Source organism: Pelodiscus sinensis, chromosome 17 (assembly GCF_052426305.1).
Source record: "Pelodiscus sinensis isolate ZL-2025 chromosome 17, ASM5242630v1, whole genome shotgun sequence".
In the NCBI taxonomy this organism is placed as follows: Eukaryota; Metazoa; Chordata; order Testudines; family Trionychidae; genus Pelodiscus; species Pelodiscus sinensis.
In genome coordinates this window covers 34279260-34300996 of record NC_143068.1, presented here as the reverse complement: position 1 = coordinate 34300996, position 21737 = coordinate 34279260, and the positions used below count along the sequence as shown (strand labels likewise).

At 63.5% G+C, this 21737-nt stretch overlaps 1 protein-coding gene across 1 annotated transcript in view; it reads right to left on the bottom strand.

The window, feature by feature from the left end:
* Nucleotides 1–15855, bottom strand: part of XKR7 (XK related 7) — a 34278-nt gene extending 18423 nt beyond the window's left edge. Inside the window, exon 1 of the mRNA XM_075900842.2 lies at nucleotides 15353–15855. Within this exon, the coding sequence (XP_075756957.2) occupies nucleotides 15353–15855 (503 nt within the window). The remainder of the gene's footprint in view (nucleotides 1–15352) is intronic.
* Between the last annotated feature and the right edge of the window lie 5882 nt (nucleotides 15856–21737).

The following is a 21737-nucleotide window of genomic DNA, read 5'->3' as shown; positions in this document are numbered from 1 at the left end:
CGGCCTGGAGCTGCGCAGGCCGCTATCCCGCAGCGATTTCATCAGCGCCGGGCCTCCCAGGCCAGCCCCAGCAGCCCAGTCTGCGTGTGGGAGAACCGGGGCAGCCATGTCCCACCTGGCTGCCCGGGGGCGGGGCTCTGCAGCCCTGACTCAGTTTCCTTCTCCGGCAGCCCAGATAGCAGAGCTCCATCCAGCCCGGTCGGCGCTGGACACGGGGCTTGGCCTCCAGCAAAGCCAGGTAACCGCCGCCCGGGGAACAAGTCTCCAGCAAGCAAACCCTTCTGCCTTTTCCTCCGGCCCCGCAGTCTTTTCCCAGCTCTGCTACTGAGCTCTTGCGCTGCGGGTTTACCCGGGCCTCGGCTCGCCAGCCTGCTCCCGCTTCCCCCGACTCCACCCACCCTGAACCCCCCTCAGCCTTCTGGTAAGAGCCAAGGGTCTAGTAAAGCCCCCGTTAGCCCACCCCCCAGGCTGGGAAGCATCGAATTAATTAGGGCCCCAGCGGGGCTAGCCACCCCCCTCAAAGGGGCAGCCACATTCCTGGGCCAGGGGCCAAGGAGCAGCAGGAAGGCTGCGTCGCCATGCGGGCCGAAGGAGCTCAGCTCTGCGGGAAGTCATCCGGCCCCCAGCACACCCCCGTCGGGCAGGAGGCGGCCCTGAGGTGGGGGGGGGGAAGCTTGAGCCTCAGCCGGGGAGAGGAACAATTCGGAGCCTCTGCCGGCGCGAAAGGGTGAATCCGCGGCCCCCGATCCTGCACCCTGTCTGCCACACGATGAGACTGAGACTCCGCCCGCCAGTAGAACAGGGGGGTTATCGCTTCTCCAGGACACAGCCCAGCCTAGACGTGATGTGGCTACAGGAGTCAGGGGCTGGCAGCCCTAGACCCTTGGGGCAGATGCATCTCCCCCCTGAGCCCCCAGCACTTGGCTAAGTCTCCTCTCTTCATGTCATCCCAGCCAAAACCTGCCCAGCTCCCAGGCCTTGCCCCCAGCCAGGCGTCTCCGCCTCCCTCCCTTTGTCTCTCGCCCTGGGAAGCTCCTTGTTATCCGCTCAGGCTGGGTGTCTGGGCCAATCCACACGTGGGGGGAGTCAGTGGGAATCGCACGGCCCAGCGCGGGGAACCCCGGGCCCCCCCCACGTCACAGAATCCTCGTGCGAGACAGGCCACGCCGAGCCCTGAAAAGACACCAAACATGCGGGCTGGCGCGCCGGCATGGGGGGCTCCAAGCGCCGGGCTGGGGGGGAGCTCTCAGCCGCGCCGCCGCCAGGGCGCCTCTCGCCAAACGGCGGGGACGAAAGGCGGGTTTCCGGCGCGGTATCGTTCTCACGCGGTCGCTCGGGACAGAGCCCTTAGGAGCTGCTTTAATGGCCTCGTTTTCTTATTCCCGCCCTGCCCCCCGGGAGGGAGAGAGAGCGCGGCGTCTCTCCTGCCGCGCGTCACACAAGGCCCTTCCGAGCGCTGGCAACCGAACAAAACATTCGTGTCAGCAAATAATGGGATTTTAATAGTTCAATTCCAGTTTCATTATGTGCCAATTACTGCGGCGGGCCGGCCTGGGACCCTGCCGCCAGGCTCCCCGGCTCCAGCTGCTTTGTTTGCATTAGCGGAAGAAAGGAGGGTTTAATAGGCAGCGCCGAAGGAGCAGCTCATTGTAGCGTTTTGTGCGGCCCACCACGCCGCGCCCTCCCCGACGGGTCGCACTTCCTCCGCCGGGCCCCAGCCTGGCTCCCCGCCGCTGGGCACCAACAGCTGAGCAAGTCTGGGACGCTCAGGGCCCGGGGTACGCCGGGCCAGGGAGCAAACAAGGCAAAGTCCCTGCAGCACCGGAGTCCGAGTTCACCACAGGGGCGTTAGCAGCCTAACCACAACTGCGGCTTTCCCTCCGGGGAAAAGCCAGAGCCCCTTCCAAGCCACGTGTGTCGGCTGCAGGCTTCCGAAACCCCCGGACCTGCCTGTCCTGACGGAGAACTGGGAGGTGTTAGCCAGAAAACGCAAATAAAATAACAATCAAGCCAACTATAATGCCGTTTCGCATTCCCCCCCTTCATCGTGCTTTACAACCCCTCCCCCGAGGCACCATTACCCCGGCTTGCACCTGGGGAAACTGAGGCACGGCTCCGAACCCGGAGGGAGACAGTGCCGGGAGTTCCTGGGTCAGCGGGCACCTCCCGCCTACTGTGCAAGCTGCTGCTTCAGCATTTGAGGCTCAGCCCGGGGAAGCCCCGCTGCTCTCCGGCGTGAAGCGAGGGTGAAAGGAAAGCCAGGCAGAGCCAGGGAGCATGTCCTAGGCTCTGGGCTGTGGCAAGGACAGGGAGCAGGATCCCGCCTGTTCCAATCCACACCGCCCACCGCCACGCGAAGGCCACCTGGGCACCGTGCCGCACCTTTAGCGCCAGCCTCCGGGGCAGACTCCTCCTCCCCCGTCTGCCCCTGGCCTGGGTGCTGGGCACTAGCTGTCAGCAAGGGAGCGACGCCAGCGTCCAAGCAGCAGCCGGGAGAGCCAGTCTACGGCCCAGCTCCCCGACATTCTCTCCCCTTGTGCCCACACGTCTGCCTGGGCCTGCATCCAGCCTTGAGCCGCGCGCTGGTGACAGAGGCCAGGGCAAGGAAGCCTGGAGGAGCCAGGGACGTGATCTCCAGAACCAGGTTCTGGGGGCCCAAATGCACCTTTTAAAAGCCCCTCCTCCCAGCACCGGGCAGAGCAGCCAACCTGCAGCCCAGGAGGCCAGGCCACGCCCCCGCCTCCCTCCCGGTGAAGGGGGCGGGGCCTTGGCAGAAGGGGCGGGGTTGGGGGCTTGCCTCCCCCAGCCTTACTTTCACCAGCTGCCCATGCCTGGATGCATCAACCACACCCCTCCCGTGGCTGCCATTTGTCACTACTGGGAGCCGCGCGCCACGGGGCTTGCATGGGGGTGGGGGCTGGAGGAACGGCTGACATGGTGCTGGGCGAGTCCTCCCTCCCTGCTCGGTGGTGGTGATCTCCTCCTTCTTAGCCCAGCGGGCAGCAGCGCCCCCTCCCCCCCAGATCTGCTGCACACGGGGCCTCCAGGGTCCAAGCTGGGCCCTGCTGTCCCCCCATAAACGGCCAGCAAAGGAGGTCGCTCTCCGACGTTACCCCGACCGCATGGCCTGGCCACGGGCAACCAGCCAGACAGCCTCAGGCTGCTGGGGGCTGAACTGAACTTGGTGGTGCCCGGTGACTGCGCCGTGGACGGCTGCGAGGGCGTCGGCTGCCGCTTTTGGGCCAATGAACCTGGGGAGAATCCCTGAGTCGGCGACGCTCCACGGCAAACCCCCCGTTGCCTGCACCGGAGACAGACGTTCACACTTGTAGAGCCGCGGCGGACCAGGCACGGCCCACGGGCCGCAGGCAGCCCCTCGGGGATCTAGGGCTGGCCCCGAGGCATTTTCTCCCGCAGCCCACACCCAGCGTTGCCAGATTCCGCTGGTTTCTGTTTGCGTCGCTCGTGTCCCACCCCCGTTACCCAAAAAAGCCCCACAACGGCCCCGAGGCCCAACCCCGCAGCGGCGGCACTAGAAACCTGGCCTGTAGACAGGGGCTGGCATTTTGCACCGGGAAAGGCAGCAAACGCGTTTCGGTCCGGCTCACTGCCCCACTGTGGTGGGCTGCGCTCACGCAGACGCCCACCAGTTCCCACAGGCCGGGGATGTGACACGGGGGTTTCCTCGCGGCCGGCCAGTTGAAATGCGGCTGCCGTGTGATGCCATGCGGGAAGTCAGAGGCTTGGGGGGAGGGGGGGACGGGGCTGCTACCCAGGAGTTCCCGAAGGCTGCAAAGGGTGAGGAGGCAGGACTGCTGGACCTGTAGGCCAGGCAGGGCCTTCAGCGTTTGGGTTTGCTGCCCGAGAAGACCAGCCACGTCCTCGTGCATCTGCCTCTCCTGTGTCTGCTGGGATTCCTGGGCCCCGCTCCTCTCTGCTCTGCCCCTTCCCCAGGACGTCTGCCACGGTGGCCGGCCAGACCCTCTGCAGCCGGAGGCAGCCCTGGTTTGCAGGGTCTCACTGACCCCGTTTCTTGCTCCCAGGGCCAGGCAGGCTGCGGGTGCGAGGCCGCCCCGTAGGCCTGCGGCGGCTGATCCAAACCGACGGCGGCATCACTAGCTTTGCAGTCGCGACGGCTGGGGAAAGCGACGTCCCAAACCCTCCCGACACCCAGACGAGTTTGCAGGCTTATTGCTGTGGGGCAGGAAAGGAACGTGGGGTGCATGGAGCAAAACTCCAGCCCCTATCCCACGGGTAGGAGCCCAGGCCACAGTACCGACGCGTGGCGCTGTTTGCCACAGGCGGGGGGACTTCGCCCATATTTCACTCTGGAGGGGCACAAAGACCCAGAGAGCCCCAGGGCGGGCAGAGACTTCAGGAGGCATCAAGTCCAGCCCCCTGCCCAAAGCAGGACCAGCCCCGACTCAATCAACCCAGCCAGGGCCTGGTCAAGCCGGGACTTAAACACCTCTAGGGATGGAGATTCCACCCCCTCCCTAGGGACCCAGCCCAGGGCTTCCCACCCGCCTAGGGAAATCGTTTTTCCTAATCTCCAACCTAGACCTCCCCCACTGCAACTTGAGCCCATTGCTCCTTGTTCTGCCCCCACTGAGAACAGCCTCTCGCCAGCCTCTCTGGAAACCCCCTTCAGGGAGTTGCAGGCTGCTCTCAACTCCCCCCTCACGCGTCTCTTCTGCAGGCAAAATAACCTCAAATCCCTCAGCCTCTCCTCAGTTGCGACTAGCGTCCGGAGCTGCCCGGCTCTCTAGGCCACGGCCTGTTTCCTGCCACCGTGCCAGCCAAACGTAGCCCTGACCCCAAGTGTCCCGCCGCAGAGGAAGAAATAAAGCCGCTGCCCCTCGAAACCTTCCTGAGGCGGCTGCAGACGATCACCAAGAGGCTCCCAGGGCCTTGGGCGCGTAAACAAACTGCTCCCTGTGCCCCCCAGCCCAGCCGGGGAACAGAAAGCTCAGGCCAGCTCCTGGCTGCGCTGCTGCCTCTCCTCACAGGAGTAAAAGCGCCAGAAGCTGATTCTGGTGTCGTCTGGGGAGCGGACCAGGCCCCATCTTTACACGTCACCCCTGTGAGGGAAAACGCCCCCAGCCCTTTCCCATGGGCCCTTCCCTGCATCGATCCCGGCGCTCAGGCTGGCTGGAGACCGGGACAGACTGGAACAGCTGCTGGCATTACTAGCGCCTCCAACCACGTCTCCCTCCTCCTGCTCCTTGCTGGCCCTGGCAGTGTCCCCAAGGCCTGCCAGGTGCCGGGGAGGGGGACGTCCCTGCCAAGTATGACATGCATGCAGCCTGCTGTACACGTGGCTGTTCCGTGGCTCAGCCTCACGTGGCTGTGGGCCTCCCTGGCCCTGTGGTGGCTCCTTGGCTTCTATGCAGCCCTGTGGCTAACCCCTGTGGGACCCCTTCGGCCTGAGCTGCTGGGGGCGGAGCAATGTATTCCTAGAAGTCCACGGTTTTGCAGCTGGTCCATAGCTGGGCTTGCACAGCTGCTCCTTCTGGCCTGGGTAGCGGGGCAGCTGCGGGCAGCAGGGAGAGCTGCCAAGGGCGTTCGCCAAGCTGGACAATCAGGAAAAGGCATTTCAAAAATACTTGAGAGGGCTCTGGGGAGTGGTGTCTAGTTTCTGTGGCCCCCAGGCAGCGGAGTTCACAAGAGTGACCAGAGCGGCCACTGTTGCATTGTGGTCCAGCTGCTGAAGGACTGTTAGGCCAGCACAAGTCAAGCAGTGTCACTAGTGATGTTAAAATGCATGTAATTAAGTGACTGTGTAATTGTGGGAAATTTCAGCGGTGACAGCTACGCGCAAGGCCAGAGCCGGCTCCCCGGGAGCCGGTGTGCACAGGGAGCTGGCTTTTAAGCCGGCTCCTTGCACATACCGGGAGCCTGCGTGTATCCGTGAATGTGCACGGTGACACTTTCACATCCCTGGTCCACACTTGCATGGTTCAGGGAGGCGGGTTTACTGCACGGCCCTGCTGGCAAGCTTGGGTCAGCGGCAGACACGCTGCAGAGACAGCCCCAAGCACATTGCTGGAAGGTGACCCACGGAGCATGGAGCAGGCCTAGTTAGCCCCAGTCTCCCAGCATGACAGGCACTAGCGATGAAAGGGACTAGCAGGGCACCCCCCACAGACGTGCGCTCTGTGCTCCCCAGACAGACCCAGCTCCTTGGGCAGGGGCAGAGCCATTTGTCTGCAGTCACCGCACACTCGGGAGTGCGAGGAGTGGTTGGGATGGACGGACACACAGACAGCCTCTGAGCTGGCCTGCGCGGAGCGAGCAGGGCTAGGGAGGCCCACTCCCGGAGGCGAGGGGAGCGGAGGGAAGAGACGTGAGCGGGTGGTAGGGGGCGCGGGACGACTGTCGTGCCCGGCAGCCCCAGTTAGCCAGCGCCCCGGGCCTCTGTGCTCGGCGCTGCACCAACACAGTCACGTGATAACCCCTTGCACGGGGGGCCGAGCCCTCGAGTGGAAGGATCCCCGCCGGAAGGAGAGGCAGCTGTCAAAGCTGTGCAGGGCTGGACAAAGCAGAGCCCCCTCCTCTGGAGCGGCACCCCGCCGCCCGCTCAGCTGAAGCATGCCCCAGCTCTCTGCTCTCTTGGTGCCCAGGGCCGTCCGGATCCACAGGGAGGCCCCCCCTTCCCCGCCCAGTCTGTGCCCGGGAGCCCACACACCAGTGACCTTCTCCTCTTGACATCATCAAAGTCGCTAATTGGGCTTGTCATTGGAATGATCCCGCTGTCCCTCCCCCATGGCTATGGCGATGCCTTCCCCGCGGTGCCGCCAGCAGCTGCTGTGCACAGTTCATTACGGGAACAAAGGGAACGGGGAGGGCTAAGGCCCCGCTAAATATGCCCCTCTGCTAATGCAGTCCCCAACGCTCCCCAGATTCAACAAGTGACCCGGCCTCCCTCCGTCTGTCCCCCGCCCGGCGTGTTCATTGCAGGGCACAACGACTCCCCCGGCTTCCCGTCACTGCCATGGAGCTCATTAAAACAAGGCTTCATCTCCCAGCCCCTCGCCACAATGAAACGCTGATTCTTATTTGTTATGCATTTGATCAAGCAGTTTGTGTTTCAACTCAGAGAAAGAGTCTGGCGGGCACTGACAGGCCGGGGCGAGATTGTTTTACGACGCAAACGCAGCGGCAGCTGCTTGCGAAATAAGAAATCAATGACAATAAAAAAAACAAACCACGTTTGATTTTCAAAAAAAAACCCTGATGATCAAGCAGAAATCTACAGAGAAGGGCACGAGGGCTAATTACAACCTTCTTCACAGTAAAAAAAAAAAACCAAATCCAAGGAACACGAGCGTAAAAATTAAAATGAAGGGTTTGAGTAGCCGCTCTCCTCTGAAGAGCGTCGGAAGGGTTAGCACAAGCACCGTTAGCCCTTCGGTGGCTGGTGTGTGCTGCTAAACCTCGCGCCTCCGGAATAAACCTGTTGAAATGCACCGTCTCACTGGCAAGGGTCACCCAGAGACAAGCCGCCAAGCAAGTGGCCTGCTAAAGAGCCTCATTATTAACCTTGTCGAGTGTGACACAAATAACCCCAAACAATACCAGCCTCTCCCCCCGTCCTTTGCCAGCCAGCTCGGTCCTTCACGTGTTCCAATTACCGACTCCGATTTTTAAGTGTCGAAATAAAAAAAACTACAAAGAGGCACGTAGCCCCAGCAGCACCGGAATTCATGAATCATTGTCCTGGGCTGAAAAAACAAGAGAGACCCACTGATCTGAAAGTGAGTGACGCAGAGTCCAATTCTCCGAACAGGTCGGTTGGGATATGATTCCCTAATCCTTTATTTAAACAAGGAGAAAATTGCTTTTCAGTTGCAGCCACTTTAATCCATTATACCTCTTGCAAAGTGAAATCATTAGAACCAGCGCCACGTGGCACCGGATGAGTGATGTCACACCAAGGCTCGGCGTAAAGGCCGTAAGTCCTTCCTTTCCCACCCGCCCCCTTGACTTCTGCAAGCCCCCGGGGAGACCTGACAGCCGCTTCTTAGCTCATGCTCTGAAAAGCCCAGCACGCAGCAAGGAGATGCGGGAGGTGCCCCGACGAGACAGCAGGACTGCTGCTTTCAATACAAGTCACTCTTCAATGGCCCAAGTTTGGAGCCCAGAAAACGGTGTAAATGGGGACGCGAAGGAATCCCTGCTCGTTTGAGAGGTTCAGGGGTGAGGAATCTTTTTTGGCTCAGGGGCTGCTGACCCCCCGAAAAGTCAGCCAAGGGCCGCACACGAGTGAGAAGAAACGAAAAAATAAATGACAGAGAAGGAGAAAGATGCGCTCTACTCCCCTCGCACACCAGAGCCTAGGTGGGCCCAGGAGAGTCGATTTTGTGGGCTCCGGCCCCACGGGGAGGCCATGGGGGGCTGGAGTGCCAGTGAGGGCTCCCCAATACTGGTGGGGGGCTGAGCCTCGGGGCTGGATCCAGACGACTCCCAGGCCTGAGAGTATAGAACCAGAGAGCTGGACGAGACCTCAGAAGGTCACCAAGTCCAACCCCTGCCCAAGGCAGGACCAATTTCAACTAAATCAACCCAGCCAGGGCTGTGTCAAGCCGAGACTGAAACACCCCTAGGGCTGGAGATTCCACCCCTCCCTCGGGAACCCATCCCAGTGCTTCCCCACCGTCCTAGGGAAATCGTTTTTCCTAATCTCCAGCCTAGACCTCCCCTGGGTTACAGCCCTGGCAAACAGACTGGCTTTTCTGCACCATCCCAGGCAGGACGTTTCTCCTGGCGAGCCCCCCGCTGAAATGGGAGGGCTCGGCCGCACGCAGAGGCCTAAGGAAATCGGCGAAGCACATTGAGATCCTCGGACGGCAGAGAGAGAAACGCCAACCAGGCAGAGCCAGCAAGAGACTGCTGCAAAATCAGGGGGCCGCGCCGCGCCTGGACCAGAGTAGGCGTGAAGCCAGGCGGAAGCAGAACACGAGTGGGAAACCAGACGCCCCCCCCCCCACGCCGAGGTTTTTCTGAGCGAAGGCATTACGAGCCGAGAGCAATGAAGGCCAAATGCAAATACTCTGCGTGATGCGCACAGACGGGAGAGAGGCTGCCCCCTTGCTGGGTGCACAGGCTCCTACTGACACTTCTGGGGGTCAGGCATGCACGTCCAGGGGAGAAGAGCTGCAGAAGGACTTTCTTCCCTTGGCTATTTCCCCAGGCTGCGGGGATAGTGTTGGCCTCTCGCACAAAGGGGGTAGGAATCTCTAAACCATGGGTTCCCAAACTGGGGGGGCGTGAAAATATTCCAGGGGGGGCATGAGACAACCTAGCCCCTCCCTTCTTTAATCCCCCCCCCAAAAAAAGTTTTGCTGCAATTTTTGTTTTTCGGACCCAGTTTTGCTGCTCGCGGGGGGGGGGGCATGAGGGTTTCTCAAAAATCAAAAAGGGGGCGTGATGCCGAAAAGTTTGGGAACCGCTGGTCAGCATGAGACACCCAGTGATCAGGGCTGCTAATGGGTTCAGAGGGTCTCCACCTGCCCCCACTCTGAGCAGGCCTGTGCTTCACTGCTTAGGAAGGGCATTTAAGACAGGGCTGCAAATCTGCATGCGAGGAACTGTCCCTCCACCACGCTCCGGGGGCCCAGAAGGGGTCCAGTGCGAAGGATTTCCCAGCACTGGTACGCTCGCCTGCGGGGACCCTGAATAGACTCCGCAGGTTCACCCCCATGTCTCCCCGGCACACCCACAAGGCTGACTTCGCATGTTTATTGTGGATGGGCGGGTTACAACAGGCTGTAATGGACTCCTGCCATCGCTTTCCCCCAGCTACGCACCAGCTTCCTACAGCAAAGACCTATCATCAGACTCCTCAGCAGACTCCGTTTGCACCCCCAAAACGTGCACCTTCACTGTTGTGCCTACAGTTGGTCCAGGAGGTCCAGGTTGGATATTAGGAAAAACGATTTCCCTAGGCGGGTGGGGAAGCACTGGGATGGGTTCCCTAGGGAAGTAGTGGAGTCTCCATCCCTAGAGGTGTTTAAGTCTCGGCTTGGCCCTGGCCGGGTTGATTTAGTTGGGATTGGTCCTGCCTAGAGCAGGGGGCTGAACTTGACCTTCTGAGGTCTCTTCCAGTTCTATGGTTCTATGATTCTATGATTCAGTTCAGCTGCAGGGCAAGGTGGAATACTCGCAGCTCCGATCATCCGGCGGACCCTTGAGCTGCCAATCATTCTGCAGGGGCAGAAAGAAAAATGCCCGGGGCAAATTCCACGGGGGCAAATGGTGCTCCGGAAAGCGAAGGGCGATTCCACCCAGCCAAGGCACTGACTGACCATAAGCTGTGATGCACCAAAGGCCCCAGTGCAACCCGGCCAGGTCCACACGGAAAAAGGAGCTCGGGGGAAAAGTCTCCTCTTCGCACGCATCGTTTATAAGCCGTACGCCAGCGGTTAGAAACAGCCACGCCCCCCACACCCAATCCAGCCTCGCCAATGAGCCGAGCAAGCTGCATGTAACTGGCCACCGGCGCAAGCCACCAATCCCAAGATTAGAAAGAGTTTTGACTGCGCTTTGAGTCAGACCTGCCAGGCGATCAGTCCTGAGAGGTACCACGTGAACCGGCTCAACGCCCAACCGCCCTGTAGCAGGTCAGGGGGCCAGATTCTTTAGAGAGCCCGGTGCAAAGAAATAAACGAACAAATGACTACAGTGTAACTGGCTGAGCTAGTCTCAAATCGATGGCCCACGAAGCCCATGGGCCCTGGACCACTTGGGAACAGTCTGTAGCCCGCTGCCTTGCCCCACTGTTTCCAGCTGCTACTGCACATTAAAGACAGGTGTTACCCAACCCATTTCCCTACCAAACCTTTTCCACGTGAGCATTTGCTACAGATGCCCCAGAGCTGTTATGGGACCAGGAAGGGCCAGGGTGGCGGTCTAGGCAGCCGTGAAGGAGAGGGGACAGGCAATCTCACCAGTAAGACGCACTCTAGATCGTGACAAAGTTTGGGGACTTTTGCTACCTGAGCTTGGGAAGCGAAGCCTCCCCACAGACAAGCTGAGACAAGACAAAGTCCAAGTCTTTTTAAACGGGTCCCATGTGAAGAGAGATTAAAAAGACTGGGAATTTTCAGCTTAGGAAAGAGGAGACTGAGGGGGGGGATAGGATAGAGGTCTATAAAATCATGACTGGTGTGGAAAAAGTAAATAAGGAAAAGAACTAGGGGGTCACCAAATGAAATGAATAGGCAGCAGGTTTAAAACAAACAAAAGGAAGTTTTTCACTCAGCCCACAGCCAACCCGCGGAACTCCTTGCCAGAGGATGCGGTGAAGGCTAGAACTTTAACAGAGTTCAAAAAAGAGCTAGATAGATTCTTGGAGGTTAGGTCCACCAATGGCTATTAGCCAGAGTGGGTAGGAATGGTGTCCCTAGCCTCTGTGGCTGTGTCTACACTGGCATGATTTTGCGCAAATACTTTTAACGGAAAAGTTTTTCCGTTAAAAGTATTTGCGCAAGAGAGCGTCTATACTGGCATGTGCCTTTGCACAAAAGATGTGCTTTTGCGCAAAAGCATCCGTGCCAGTTTAGACGCGCTCTTGTGCAAGGAAGCTCTGATGGCCATTTTAGCCATCGGGCTTTCTTGCGCAAGAAATTAACGTTGCTGTCGACACTGGCCCTCTTGTGCAAGAATACTCGCACAAGAGGGCTTATCCCTGAGCGGGAGCATCAGAGTATTTGCGCAAGAACCACTGATTTTGTACATTACATAGTCAGTGTTCTTGCACAAATACTCGTGGCCAGTGTAGACAGGCGGCAAGATTTTGCGCAAAATCATGCCAGTCTAGACGCAGCCTGTTTGTCTGGGAATGGGTGACAGGGGAGGGAACATGTGAGATTACCTGTTGTAATCACTCCCTCTGGGACACTTGGTATTGGCCACTGTGGGCAGACAGGACACAGGGCTGGATGGACCGTTGGTCTGACCCAGTCTGGCCGCTCTGATGTTCCAAGCGAGGCCCCAGAACACAGAAATCCAGGGAGGGACTAGCGCCAGGACAGGAGCTCAAAGCCTCACTTGCTAGTTGTATTTTTTTTTTAAGCAATTTGCTGCAGTCTCCCCTTTCTTTCTCAGCATCGATTTGTCTGGCAATCAGTTCCAGGGCAGAGCTGAGCTCCTTCTCCCGGTGCTGGGTGTAGCTCGGGGACTCTGTCCGTGGCGGAGAAGGGAAACTCAGTAGCCTGGCTCTGGGAACCGCACCCGCCAGGAAATGATCCGCTGGGCTGTCCGGAGAGCCAGCTGCAGAGCGGACCTGTGCCCGGCGCCTGCCCGTGCCCTCTCGCCCGCTCACGTGGACCGTCTCTGCTCCCAGCTCTGAACCAACGGCCCTCCCCCACCCCTGCCCATCCTGTGGGGCACCACTGGCTTCCATGGGGCTGAGCGCAGAATAGGAGCCTGTGCTGAGCCAGAGGCATCCAGCACCCCAGCCGATGCACTCAGCCCCTCCCAGGATCAGGCCCTGCAGGGAACCCAGGCTGAGCAGGTGAGTGGCTGAGGACCTTGGCCCAGGGCCCCTGTTCACCCCTTCCTGAGAGGCTGGCAGCTTGGCTGGCATCCACACACGTGCATTATAAACTGGGGGGTATTGGCTGGGCAGGCTGATCCTGTCATCTGCCTGGTGCCTACATCTGCCTGCTAGGACAATGCTCCACAAATGTCATAGAGTCACAGAACACTCGGACTGGAAGGGCCCTCGAGAGTCATTGAGTCCAGTCCCCTGCTCTCATGGCAGGACCCAGCACTGTCTAGACCATCCCTGCTAGACATTTATCTACCCTGCTCTTGAATATCTCCAGAGACGGGGATTCCACAACCTCCCCAGGCAATTTATTCCAGTGTTTGAAGACCCTGACAGGTAGGAATTTTTTCCTAATGTCCAACCTAAACCTCCCCTGCTGCCCATTGCTTTTTGCTCTGTCCTCAGAGGCCAGGAAGAACAATTTTTCTCCTTCCTCCTTGTGACACCCTTTTAGATCCCTGAAAACCGCTGTCAGGTCCCCTCTCAGTCTTCTCCTTTCCACACTAAACAAGCCCAATTCCTTCAGTCTTCCCTCAGCTCCTGTTCTCTCGACCTTTCATCATTCTTGTTGCTCTTCTCTGGCCCGTCTCCAGTTTCTCCACATCTCATTTCAAAACAGCCCCCGGTCCAGGGGCCCCTTCCCCCTCCCCATTGCCGGCGTTTCGGTAAAGCCGCCCCATGGCACATCAGTTACATTCAGCACTCAAAGCCTGGCTCGACCCAGAGCTGCCCCCATCCCCCAGACTCTGGCTTGGCCAGGACTCTACGCTCTTCTGACTCACAGGAGGGAGTTTGTATCACAATGTCCAGACACACGCCAAAGGAGAAGCAGCCCAGGTCTCCGCCACCGTCCTCCCCCCATGCTGGCCGGATGCTCCCACCCCAGGGGAGCGGCCCCCCCCGAACGAGCTGTTGAGCTTCGGATCTGATTACAGGCCAGACTCTTTCCTGCACTCGCCCAGCTGTGCCAGGCAAGCAGCTGGGGCCATGTCCATCCCCCTCACCCCCACCCTGGGGTGGGGGCAGCTGAGCACAGGGCTTAGGAGTGAGGAGCCTGAGAGCTGGGGGAGAGGGGCTTGGAGTGGCAAGTTCCAGGGGGTAGCGGGCGATGGGCCTCTGGGCCTGGGGGGCAGGCTGAGCCCCTGGCCCCACCTGCTCACTGAGGTCTGCGGAACGGTTCAGAGGAGGAATCCAGAGGCAGGGGACAGAGCAGCTGGGCGGGAGGGGGCAGGGACAGAGCCACTGGCCCATCCTCAGGGTCAAGGAGGCCGGTGGCATCACAGATCAACAGATTCACTTGGCATCAGCTTTCGTGGGCAAAACCCAGAGATGGGCCCCCTGCTCCCCCCCCCCCGCCAGGGGCATTCGGCTACAACCAGCTCCCGGCCCCTCGAGGGCCCCTACCCCCCGCCTGGCAGCCGACTTCTCCGGGCAGGGCAGGGTCCTTTGTCCCCCACCCCCTTCCTCAAACTCCTCCACTGGCAGCGGCAGGGGGGGCATGAGCCTGGCAGAAGCCCCTGGCCTGGGTTGAAGAGCCTGGTGTGGGGAGGGGCAGAGCCATACAGCTCCCGCACTCCAGGGGAGGCTAGGGCCCGGCCCCAGCTACCCCTGAAAGAGGGGCAGGAACCCCAACCCCCCCCCCCAGCCTAGGCCTCCTGCCCTGCCCCCCCCTTGCACCCCCGAAAATCCCCAGCACGTGGCTTCCAGCCCTGCCCAAGCTGAGCCTCCCTTCACCCCCCCAACCTCCGCCAGGCCAGGCAGCGGGGCCAGAACCGCCCCACCTCCGGACCCGCTCCAGCTGAGCTCCCCCGCCGGGTCCCCAGGGTCCAGGACCTGGACTCGCCCCATCTCCAGCCCCGCCCCGGCTGCGCCCCCCGACCCGCCCTACCTCGCGCACTGCCCCTACCGCGCCCCCCCCCGCTCGCCCCACCTGCAGCCCTGCCCTTACCGCGCCCCCCCCGCTCGCCCGACCTGCAGCCCTGCCCCTACCGCGCCCCCCCGCTCGCCCCACCTGCAGCCCTGCCCTTACCGCGCCCCCCCGCTCGCCCGACCTGCAGCCCTGCCCCTACCGCGCCCCCCCGCTCGCCCGACCTGCAGCCCTGCCCCTACCGCGCCCCCCCGCTCGCCCGACCTGCAGCCCTGCCCTTACCGCGCCCCCCCGCTCGCCCCACCTGCAGCCCTGCCCTTACCGCGCCCCCCCGCTCGCCCCACCTGCAGCCCTGCCCTTACCGCGCCCCCCCGCTCGCCCCACCTGCAGCCCTGCCCCTACCGCGCCCCCCCGCTCGCCCCACCTGCAGCCCTGCCCCTACCGCGCCCCCCCGCTCGCCCCACCTGCAGCCCTGCCCCTACCGCGCCCCCCCGCTCGCCCGACCTGCAGCCCTGCCCCTACCGCGCCCCCCCGCTCGCCCCACCTGCAGCCCTGCCCCTACCGCGCCCCCCCGCTAGCCCCACCTGCAGCCCTGCCCCTACCGCGCCCCCCAGCTCGCCCGACCTGCAGCCCTGTCCTCGCTGCGCCCCCCGGCCCGTTCCACCTGCCGCGCCCCCCGGCCCGCACCACCTCCAGCCCTGCCCTCGCTGCGACCCCCGGCCCGCCCCACCCGCCGCCCTCTCCCTACCGCCCCCCCGGCCCGCCCCACCCTCCAGCCCTCTCCCTACGCGCCCCCCGGCCCGCCCCACCCGCCGCCCTGCCCCCGCCGCGCCCCCCCCCGGCCCGCCCCACCCGCCGCCCTGCCCCCGCCGCGCCCCCCGGCCCGCCCCACCCGCCGCCCTGCCCCCGCCGCGCCCCCCGGCCCGCCCTACCTCCAGACCTGCCCCAGCTGCAGGAGGTGGATGAGGGACTGCAGGATCCAGATGCAGAGGCGGCAGCAGCCGCGGGCGCGGGCGGGCGCGGGGCCGGGGCCGGGGCCGGGGCCGGGGCGGGCGCTGCCCTTGCTGCAGCCGCTGTCCTTGGTGCCGGCGGGCGGGCGCGGCGCGGCGAAGTCGTAGACGAACCAGCGGAAGCTGAGCAGCTGCACCACGAGCGAGGGCAGCAGCGCGAAGAGCAGCGTGAGGCCGAAGCACCAGCGCTGGCGCCGCAGGTAGTAATGGGCCGCCAGCCACAGGTCGCTGGCCCCGTCCGAGAAGAAGACCAGCAGCGCGCCCAGCAGCCAGCAGCCGTCCCGCAGGCTGTAGCGCCGGCCCGGCCCGGGCCCCGCGCCCCCGCCCCGCCGCGCCCCGCCGCCCCCCGCGTCCTCCGCGCCCTCCAGGCGCACGGCGGCCCCGGCCCCGGCCCCGGCTCCCGCTCCATCCGACTTCGCGGCCATGTTGGCGGAGAGGAGGAGAGAGGAGGGAGAGACTTCCGGAGGGGGGCGGGGAGGGGGGCGGGAGAGGAGGGCTGGGGGAAGGGGAGTGGGAGGGGTGCAGGGGAGGAGGATGGAGGGATGTTGGAGGGGAGGGGTGAAGAGGTGGGGAGGGGCTGGAGGGAAGGGCAGAGGGATGGAGGGGGAGGGGAGGATGGGAAGGGGCTGGAGGGAAGGGCAGAGGGATGGAGGGGGAGGGGGATGGGAAGGGGTGCAGCTGGGGAGGGGCTGGAGGGAAGGGCAGAGGGATGGAGGGGGAGGGGGATGGGAAGGGGTGCAGCTGGGGAGGGGCTGGAGGGAAGGGCAGAGGGATGGAGGGGGAGGGGGGATGGGAAGGGGTGCAGCTGGGGAGGGGCTGGAGGGAAGGGCAGAGGGATGGAGGGGGAGGGGGATGGGAAGGGGTGCAGCTGGGGAGGGGCTGGAGGGAAGGGCAGAGGGATGGAGGAGGGGAGGGTGGGAAGGGAGGAGATCGGGATGGAGGGCAGGGGGCAGGAGAAAAGGGATGGAGGCGAGGGGTGCAGGAGGGGAGGGCTGGGGGAGGGGCTGAAGGGAAGAGGAGGGGTCGGGAGGGGCTGGAGGGAGAGGGCAGAGGGATGGAGGGGGAGGGGGATGGGAAGGGGTGCAGCTGGGGAGGGGCTGGAGGGAAGGGCAGAGGGATGGAGGGGGAGGGGGGATGGGAAGGGGTGCAGCTGGGGAGGGGCTGGAGGGAAGAGCAGAGGGATGGAGGAGGGGAGGGTGGGAAGGGAGGAGATCGGGATGGAGGGCAGGGGGCAGGAGAAAAGGGATGGAGGCGAGGGGTGCAGGTGGGGAGGGCTGGGGGAGGGGCTGAAGGGAAGAGGAGGGGTCGGGAGGGGCTGGAGGGAGAGGGCAGAGGGATGGAGGGGGAGGGGGATGGGAAGGGGTGCAGCTGGGGAGGGGCTGGAGGGAAGGGCAGAGGGATGGAGGGGGAGGGGGGATGGGAAGGGGTGCAGCTGGGGAGGGGCTGGAGGGAAGGGCAGAGGGATGGAGGGGGAGGGGGGATGGGAAGGGGTGCAGCTGGGGAGGGGCTGGAGGGAAGGGCAGAGGGATGGAGGGGGAGGGGGATGGGAAGGGGTGCAGCTGGGGAGGGGCTGGAGGGAAGGGCAGAGGGATGGAGGAGGGGAGGGTGGGAAGGGAGGAGATCGGGATGGAGGGCAGGGGGCAGGAGAAAAGGGATGGAGGCGAGGGGTGCAGGAGGGGAGGGCTGGGGGAGGGGCTGAAGGGAAGAGGAGGGGTCGGGAGGGGCTGGAGGGAGAGGGCAGAGGGATGGAGGGGGAGGGGGGATGGGAAGGGGTGCAGCTGGGGAGGGGCTGGAGGGAAGGGCAGAGGGATGGAGGGGGAGGGGGGATGGGAAGGGGTGCAGCTGGGGAGGGGCTGGAGGGAAGAGCAGAGGGATGGAGGAGGGGAGGGTGGGAAGGGAGGAGATCGGGATGGAGGGCAGGGGGCAGGAGAAAAGGGATGGAGGCGAGGGGTGCAGGTGGGGAGGGCTGGGGGAGGGGCTGAAGGGAAGAGGAGGGGTCGGGAGGGGCTGGAGGGAGAGGGCAGAGGGATGGAGGGGGAGGGGGATGGGAAGGGGTGCAGCTGGGAAGGGGCTGGAGGGAAGGGCAGAGGGATGGAGGGGGAGGGGGGATGGGAAGGGGTGCAGCTGGGGAGGGGCTGGAGGGAAGGGCAGAGGGATGGAGGGGGAGGGGGGATGGGAAGGGGTGCAGCTGGGGAGGGGCTGGAGGGAAGGGCAGAGGGATGGAGGGGGAGGGGGATGGGAAGGGGTGCAGCTGGGGAGGGGCTGGAGGGAAGGGCAGAGGGATGGAGGGGGAGGGGGATGGGAAGGGGTGCAGCTGGGGAGGGGCTGGAGGGAAGGGCAGAGGGATGGAGGGGGAGGGGGATGGGAAGGGGTGCAGCTGGGGAGGGGCTGGAGGGAAGGGCAGAGGGATGGAGGGGGAGGGGGGATGGGAAGGGGTGCAGCTGGGGAGGGGCTGGAGGGAAGGGCAGAGGGATGGAGGGGGAGGGGGATGGGAAGGGGTGCAGCTGGGGAGGGGCTGGAGGGAAGAGCAGAGGGATGGAGGAGGGGAGGGTGGGAAGGGAGGAGATCGGGATGGAGGGCAGGGGGCAGGAGAAAAGGGATGGAGGCGAGGGGTGCAGGAGGGGAGGGCTGGGGGAGGGGCTGAAGGGAAGAGGAGGGGTCGGGAGGGGCTGGAGGGAGAGGGCAGAGGGATGGAGGGGGAGGGGGATGGGAAGGGGTGCAGCTGGGGAGGGCTGGAGGGAAGGGCAGAGGGATGGAGGGGGAGGGGGGATGGGAAGGGGTGCAGCTGGGGAGGGGCTGGAGGGAAGGGCAGAGGGATGGAGGGGGAGGGGGATGGGAAGGGGTGCAGCTGGGGAGGGGCTGGAGGGAAGGGCAGAGGGATGGAGGGGGAGGGGGGATGGGAAGGGGTGCAGCTGGGGAGGGGCTGGAGGGAAGAGCAGAGGGATGCAGGAGGGGAGGGGGGAAGGGAGGAGATCGGGATGGAGGGCAGGGGGCAGGAGAAAAGGGATGGAGGCGAGGGGTGCAGGAGGGGAGGGCTGGGGGAGGGGCTGAAGGGAAGAGGAGGGGTCGGGAGGGGCTGGAGGGAGGGGGCAGGAAGAAGGGCCCCTGCTGGATGCCCCTCTCCAAACCCCGCTCCCCTCTTTGAACGCCCCCCTCCCCCGGAGGCAGCAGGAGCCGGAGCCTGCCCGGATGGGGCAGCCGGCGGAGGCGCTGGGGGGGGGGGTTACTCTTTCATTCCTCCTGCCCTCCCCAGCCCCTCCCGTTCGCTCCTTCCCCCGCCGGCCGCTGCCGGGGGGGGGGGCTTGCCCCCCAGCGAAGAGGGGCTCGGGGGCAGGCCCCACCCCCACCCACCCGGCTGCGACGCGCCGTCCGGCCCGGCTGTCCTGGCTTTTCAGCCTCCCCCGAGGGCGCCGCATTCGCACGGGCGCGCCCCCGCCAGCCCCGATCGATCGCGGGCCGCGCCCTCCATCCCGGGCGCTGCGAGGGGCCCCTCGGGGCCCGGCCGGCAGCGGCTGCTCCGCGCTCCTGGGCGGCTCCCCGCAGCCGGGGCGGTGCGCGCTGCGCTGGGCTCCGGGCTCAGCCCGCGCCTCGGCTCTGGGAAGCAAGGCGGGTCCTGCGGCGAACCCCTCCCGGCAGAGTCTCAGCCCCCGACCGTGTGACCCCCCAGCGCTGGGGAAGGGGCCTGGCTGGAGCCCAGCCGGTGCCTTTGCGGGGCGCAGGGGAAAGCAGGCGACAGGGGCCATTGGGGGCCCGGTGCCCGGTAGTTTGTAACTGAGCCGTTGGGTCATTCGTGGGGAAAGTTGGGGAGGCGGAAGCAGGAGGGGCCTGGTGGGTTTTAATGGAAATACCCATCAGTGGGACCGGCCCTAGGGCAAATGGCACCTGGCGAACTTGGATTTTGGCTTCCCTGGCCCCCAGGGACATGGTGTCCCTCTTGCCCCTGAACCCCTGCACCCTTCAGCCACCCCCGCCCCATGGCAGCCTAAACCCTACAGGTGACTCTCAGCCAACAGGGAAAGCAGAAGGTTTATTAGTTCCCAGTAGAACAGACTTGTCAGCAGGAGAACCAGGAACAGTCAGCACCATCCATCCTGGGGAGAGGGGGCCCAGAGCCAAGGGCCCAGCCCCCCGCCCTGTACCCCAAGCCAGCGAGACTCACTCACATCCCCAGCAGCCCACCTGGCCTCAAGCCTTCTGGTCACCCTCCCCTCCCCCAGGCTCAGGTTACAGAAGGCATCAGCCATCGTGTGCCTGTGGGAGACACTCACTGCAGAATTCCCATCCCCATCTAGCTATTGGTGCAGTGCCCAGGGAAACTGAGGCACACACATGGGGTTACTACAGGACAGTAGAAATCACATGCAACATAACAAAGCAAGCAGAGTGAATCCAATCCACAAGGCGTCCAGGGTGAATCACCACCACTGGCTTACAAAGACAGCCATGCCTGCCCCCCCCCTCACCCCTGGGGGAGCCCTATCCATCTACTGGCTGGTGGCAAGACAAATGCTTTCCTGGGTTCCATAGGGCTTGCTCATTCCCAGTGCAGGCTAGGAATTTACACTCCCCACACACTTGGTTACACCCAGTCCCCTCTCCCCTGGCCCCCTGCAATGCACACCCATCGGGTTTGCTGGTCCCCCTCACTTCCCCACTCGCCTTGCTGCCAGGCGCCCAGACCTGGCTCCAGTAATACCGGCTGGCAGTCTAGTTAGCAGAACTGGAGACCGATTTTCAAAGAAAAGCCAGTGTAAGCTCGGAAACATCAGGCCCGGAGTAAAGGAAAACACAAAACGCAACCTGGAGCCTAGATTGATGTTGCTTCCCTGTCTAAGAGAGTATTTCTCAGCCAACGTGTTCTTCTCCAGGCCAGAAAGCTGGGATCAGCCTGCCATGAACGGGGCCACCCTGAGAGCGGAGTGGGGGCAGGGGCAACCCCTTCCCCCCGCCATACGCCCCCCCTTCCACTAAGTCTCGCCTCTGCTCTGCCCTGCCACACCGCCCTCTCCCCCACAGTGATGGGAAGCAGAGTGCCCTGCAGCCGGGGCGCTCTGCTTCCAGCTGCCGAGGAGAAGCAGAGCACAGCAGGCTGAGAGGGCAGCGTGGCAGGGTGGGGCAGGCTGCCAGGCGGCTCCAGCTCCCACTGCCCAGTGGTTAGTGTGGTGGGGGGGGTCCCCTGCTGTTGCCCTGCGCCAGGCCCCTGTAATCCCTCCCGTCTATAGGACAGTTGCAGCGGCTGCCACAGGGCACCCCCAAAAATGCAGGTCCTGGGATGGCCACTGATTCATCCTATGGGCAGGACCAATATTCCCTCTTGTCTTAACCATCCATGGGCAGATTTTTTCCATCCACAGGCAGAATAATTTTTTCATGTGCACAAGGCATGTGCAATGTGCACCACCCATAGAAACAAAAAGCCCAGCTGTGGGCACCCTGCTCATCCACTGGGTGGCACTGGAATCTCTCCTGAGTGACCTCCCAAGCCCCCAGCCTACAAGGAATATGGGATGGGCAGGTGCTGGTCATGAGAACCAGGCTAGCAGAGTCTCCTCCATAGGGGATAAACCGTGTCGTTTCCTCTTCTCTCACCCAGCTACAAACTCTTGTCCCTTACTCAGGGGGTCCCCCATCCAGAGCCTTTGCCCGGGGTGGGTTTCTTTGTAAATCCTCAGCTTGGCACCAGGCCTGACAGCAGGCACAGGGCTGGCGCCCGGCGTGCCCATTGCTCTCAGGAGCCATGCGAGCCCTCCACACCTCAGGCCACATGTTCCACGCCGGCCACGCAGACCCCTCACATCCCACGTGCTGCATACCGGTGACATGGCTTCCCATGCCAACGTCACGCCTTAGCCACGGCTGGCCGCTCCTTCAAGCTTCGGGCAGAGACGCCACCGCAGCCGCCCTCTTCCAGAGGGCACGACCCCGGGAGAACTTAACCAGCTGGAGAGGCCTGGGTCCCGGGAGTCGCCGTGCCAAGCCGCGGACTCAACGGCAGGAGCTGGCGAGCAGACGGAGGGAATTTTGGGGTCGGCACAGCAGGCCCGTGCTGCGTGCCAGGTGTGAACCAGCTCCCACAGAACCGGTCCCGGCTCCCCTCCATTCGAGCTGGTACCCAGTGGTTCTCATGCAGACTAGCTGCCCCCTGCCATCCTGTGGGCGGCTGCATTTCCGGGGCATGAGAATGACCCCAGGCATGTCGTTTGCTCCTGTGGGACCCTTCGGAACGCAGGGCTCGGTCTCGTGCCACATTGCTGGGAGAGTCAGAGGTCCAGGCCCAGCACTGGCATGCATGGAGCGGCCCCTGGAT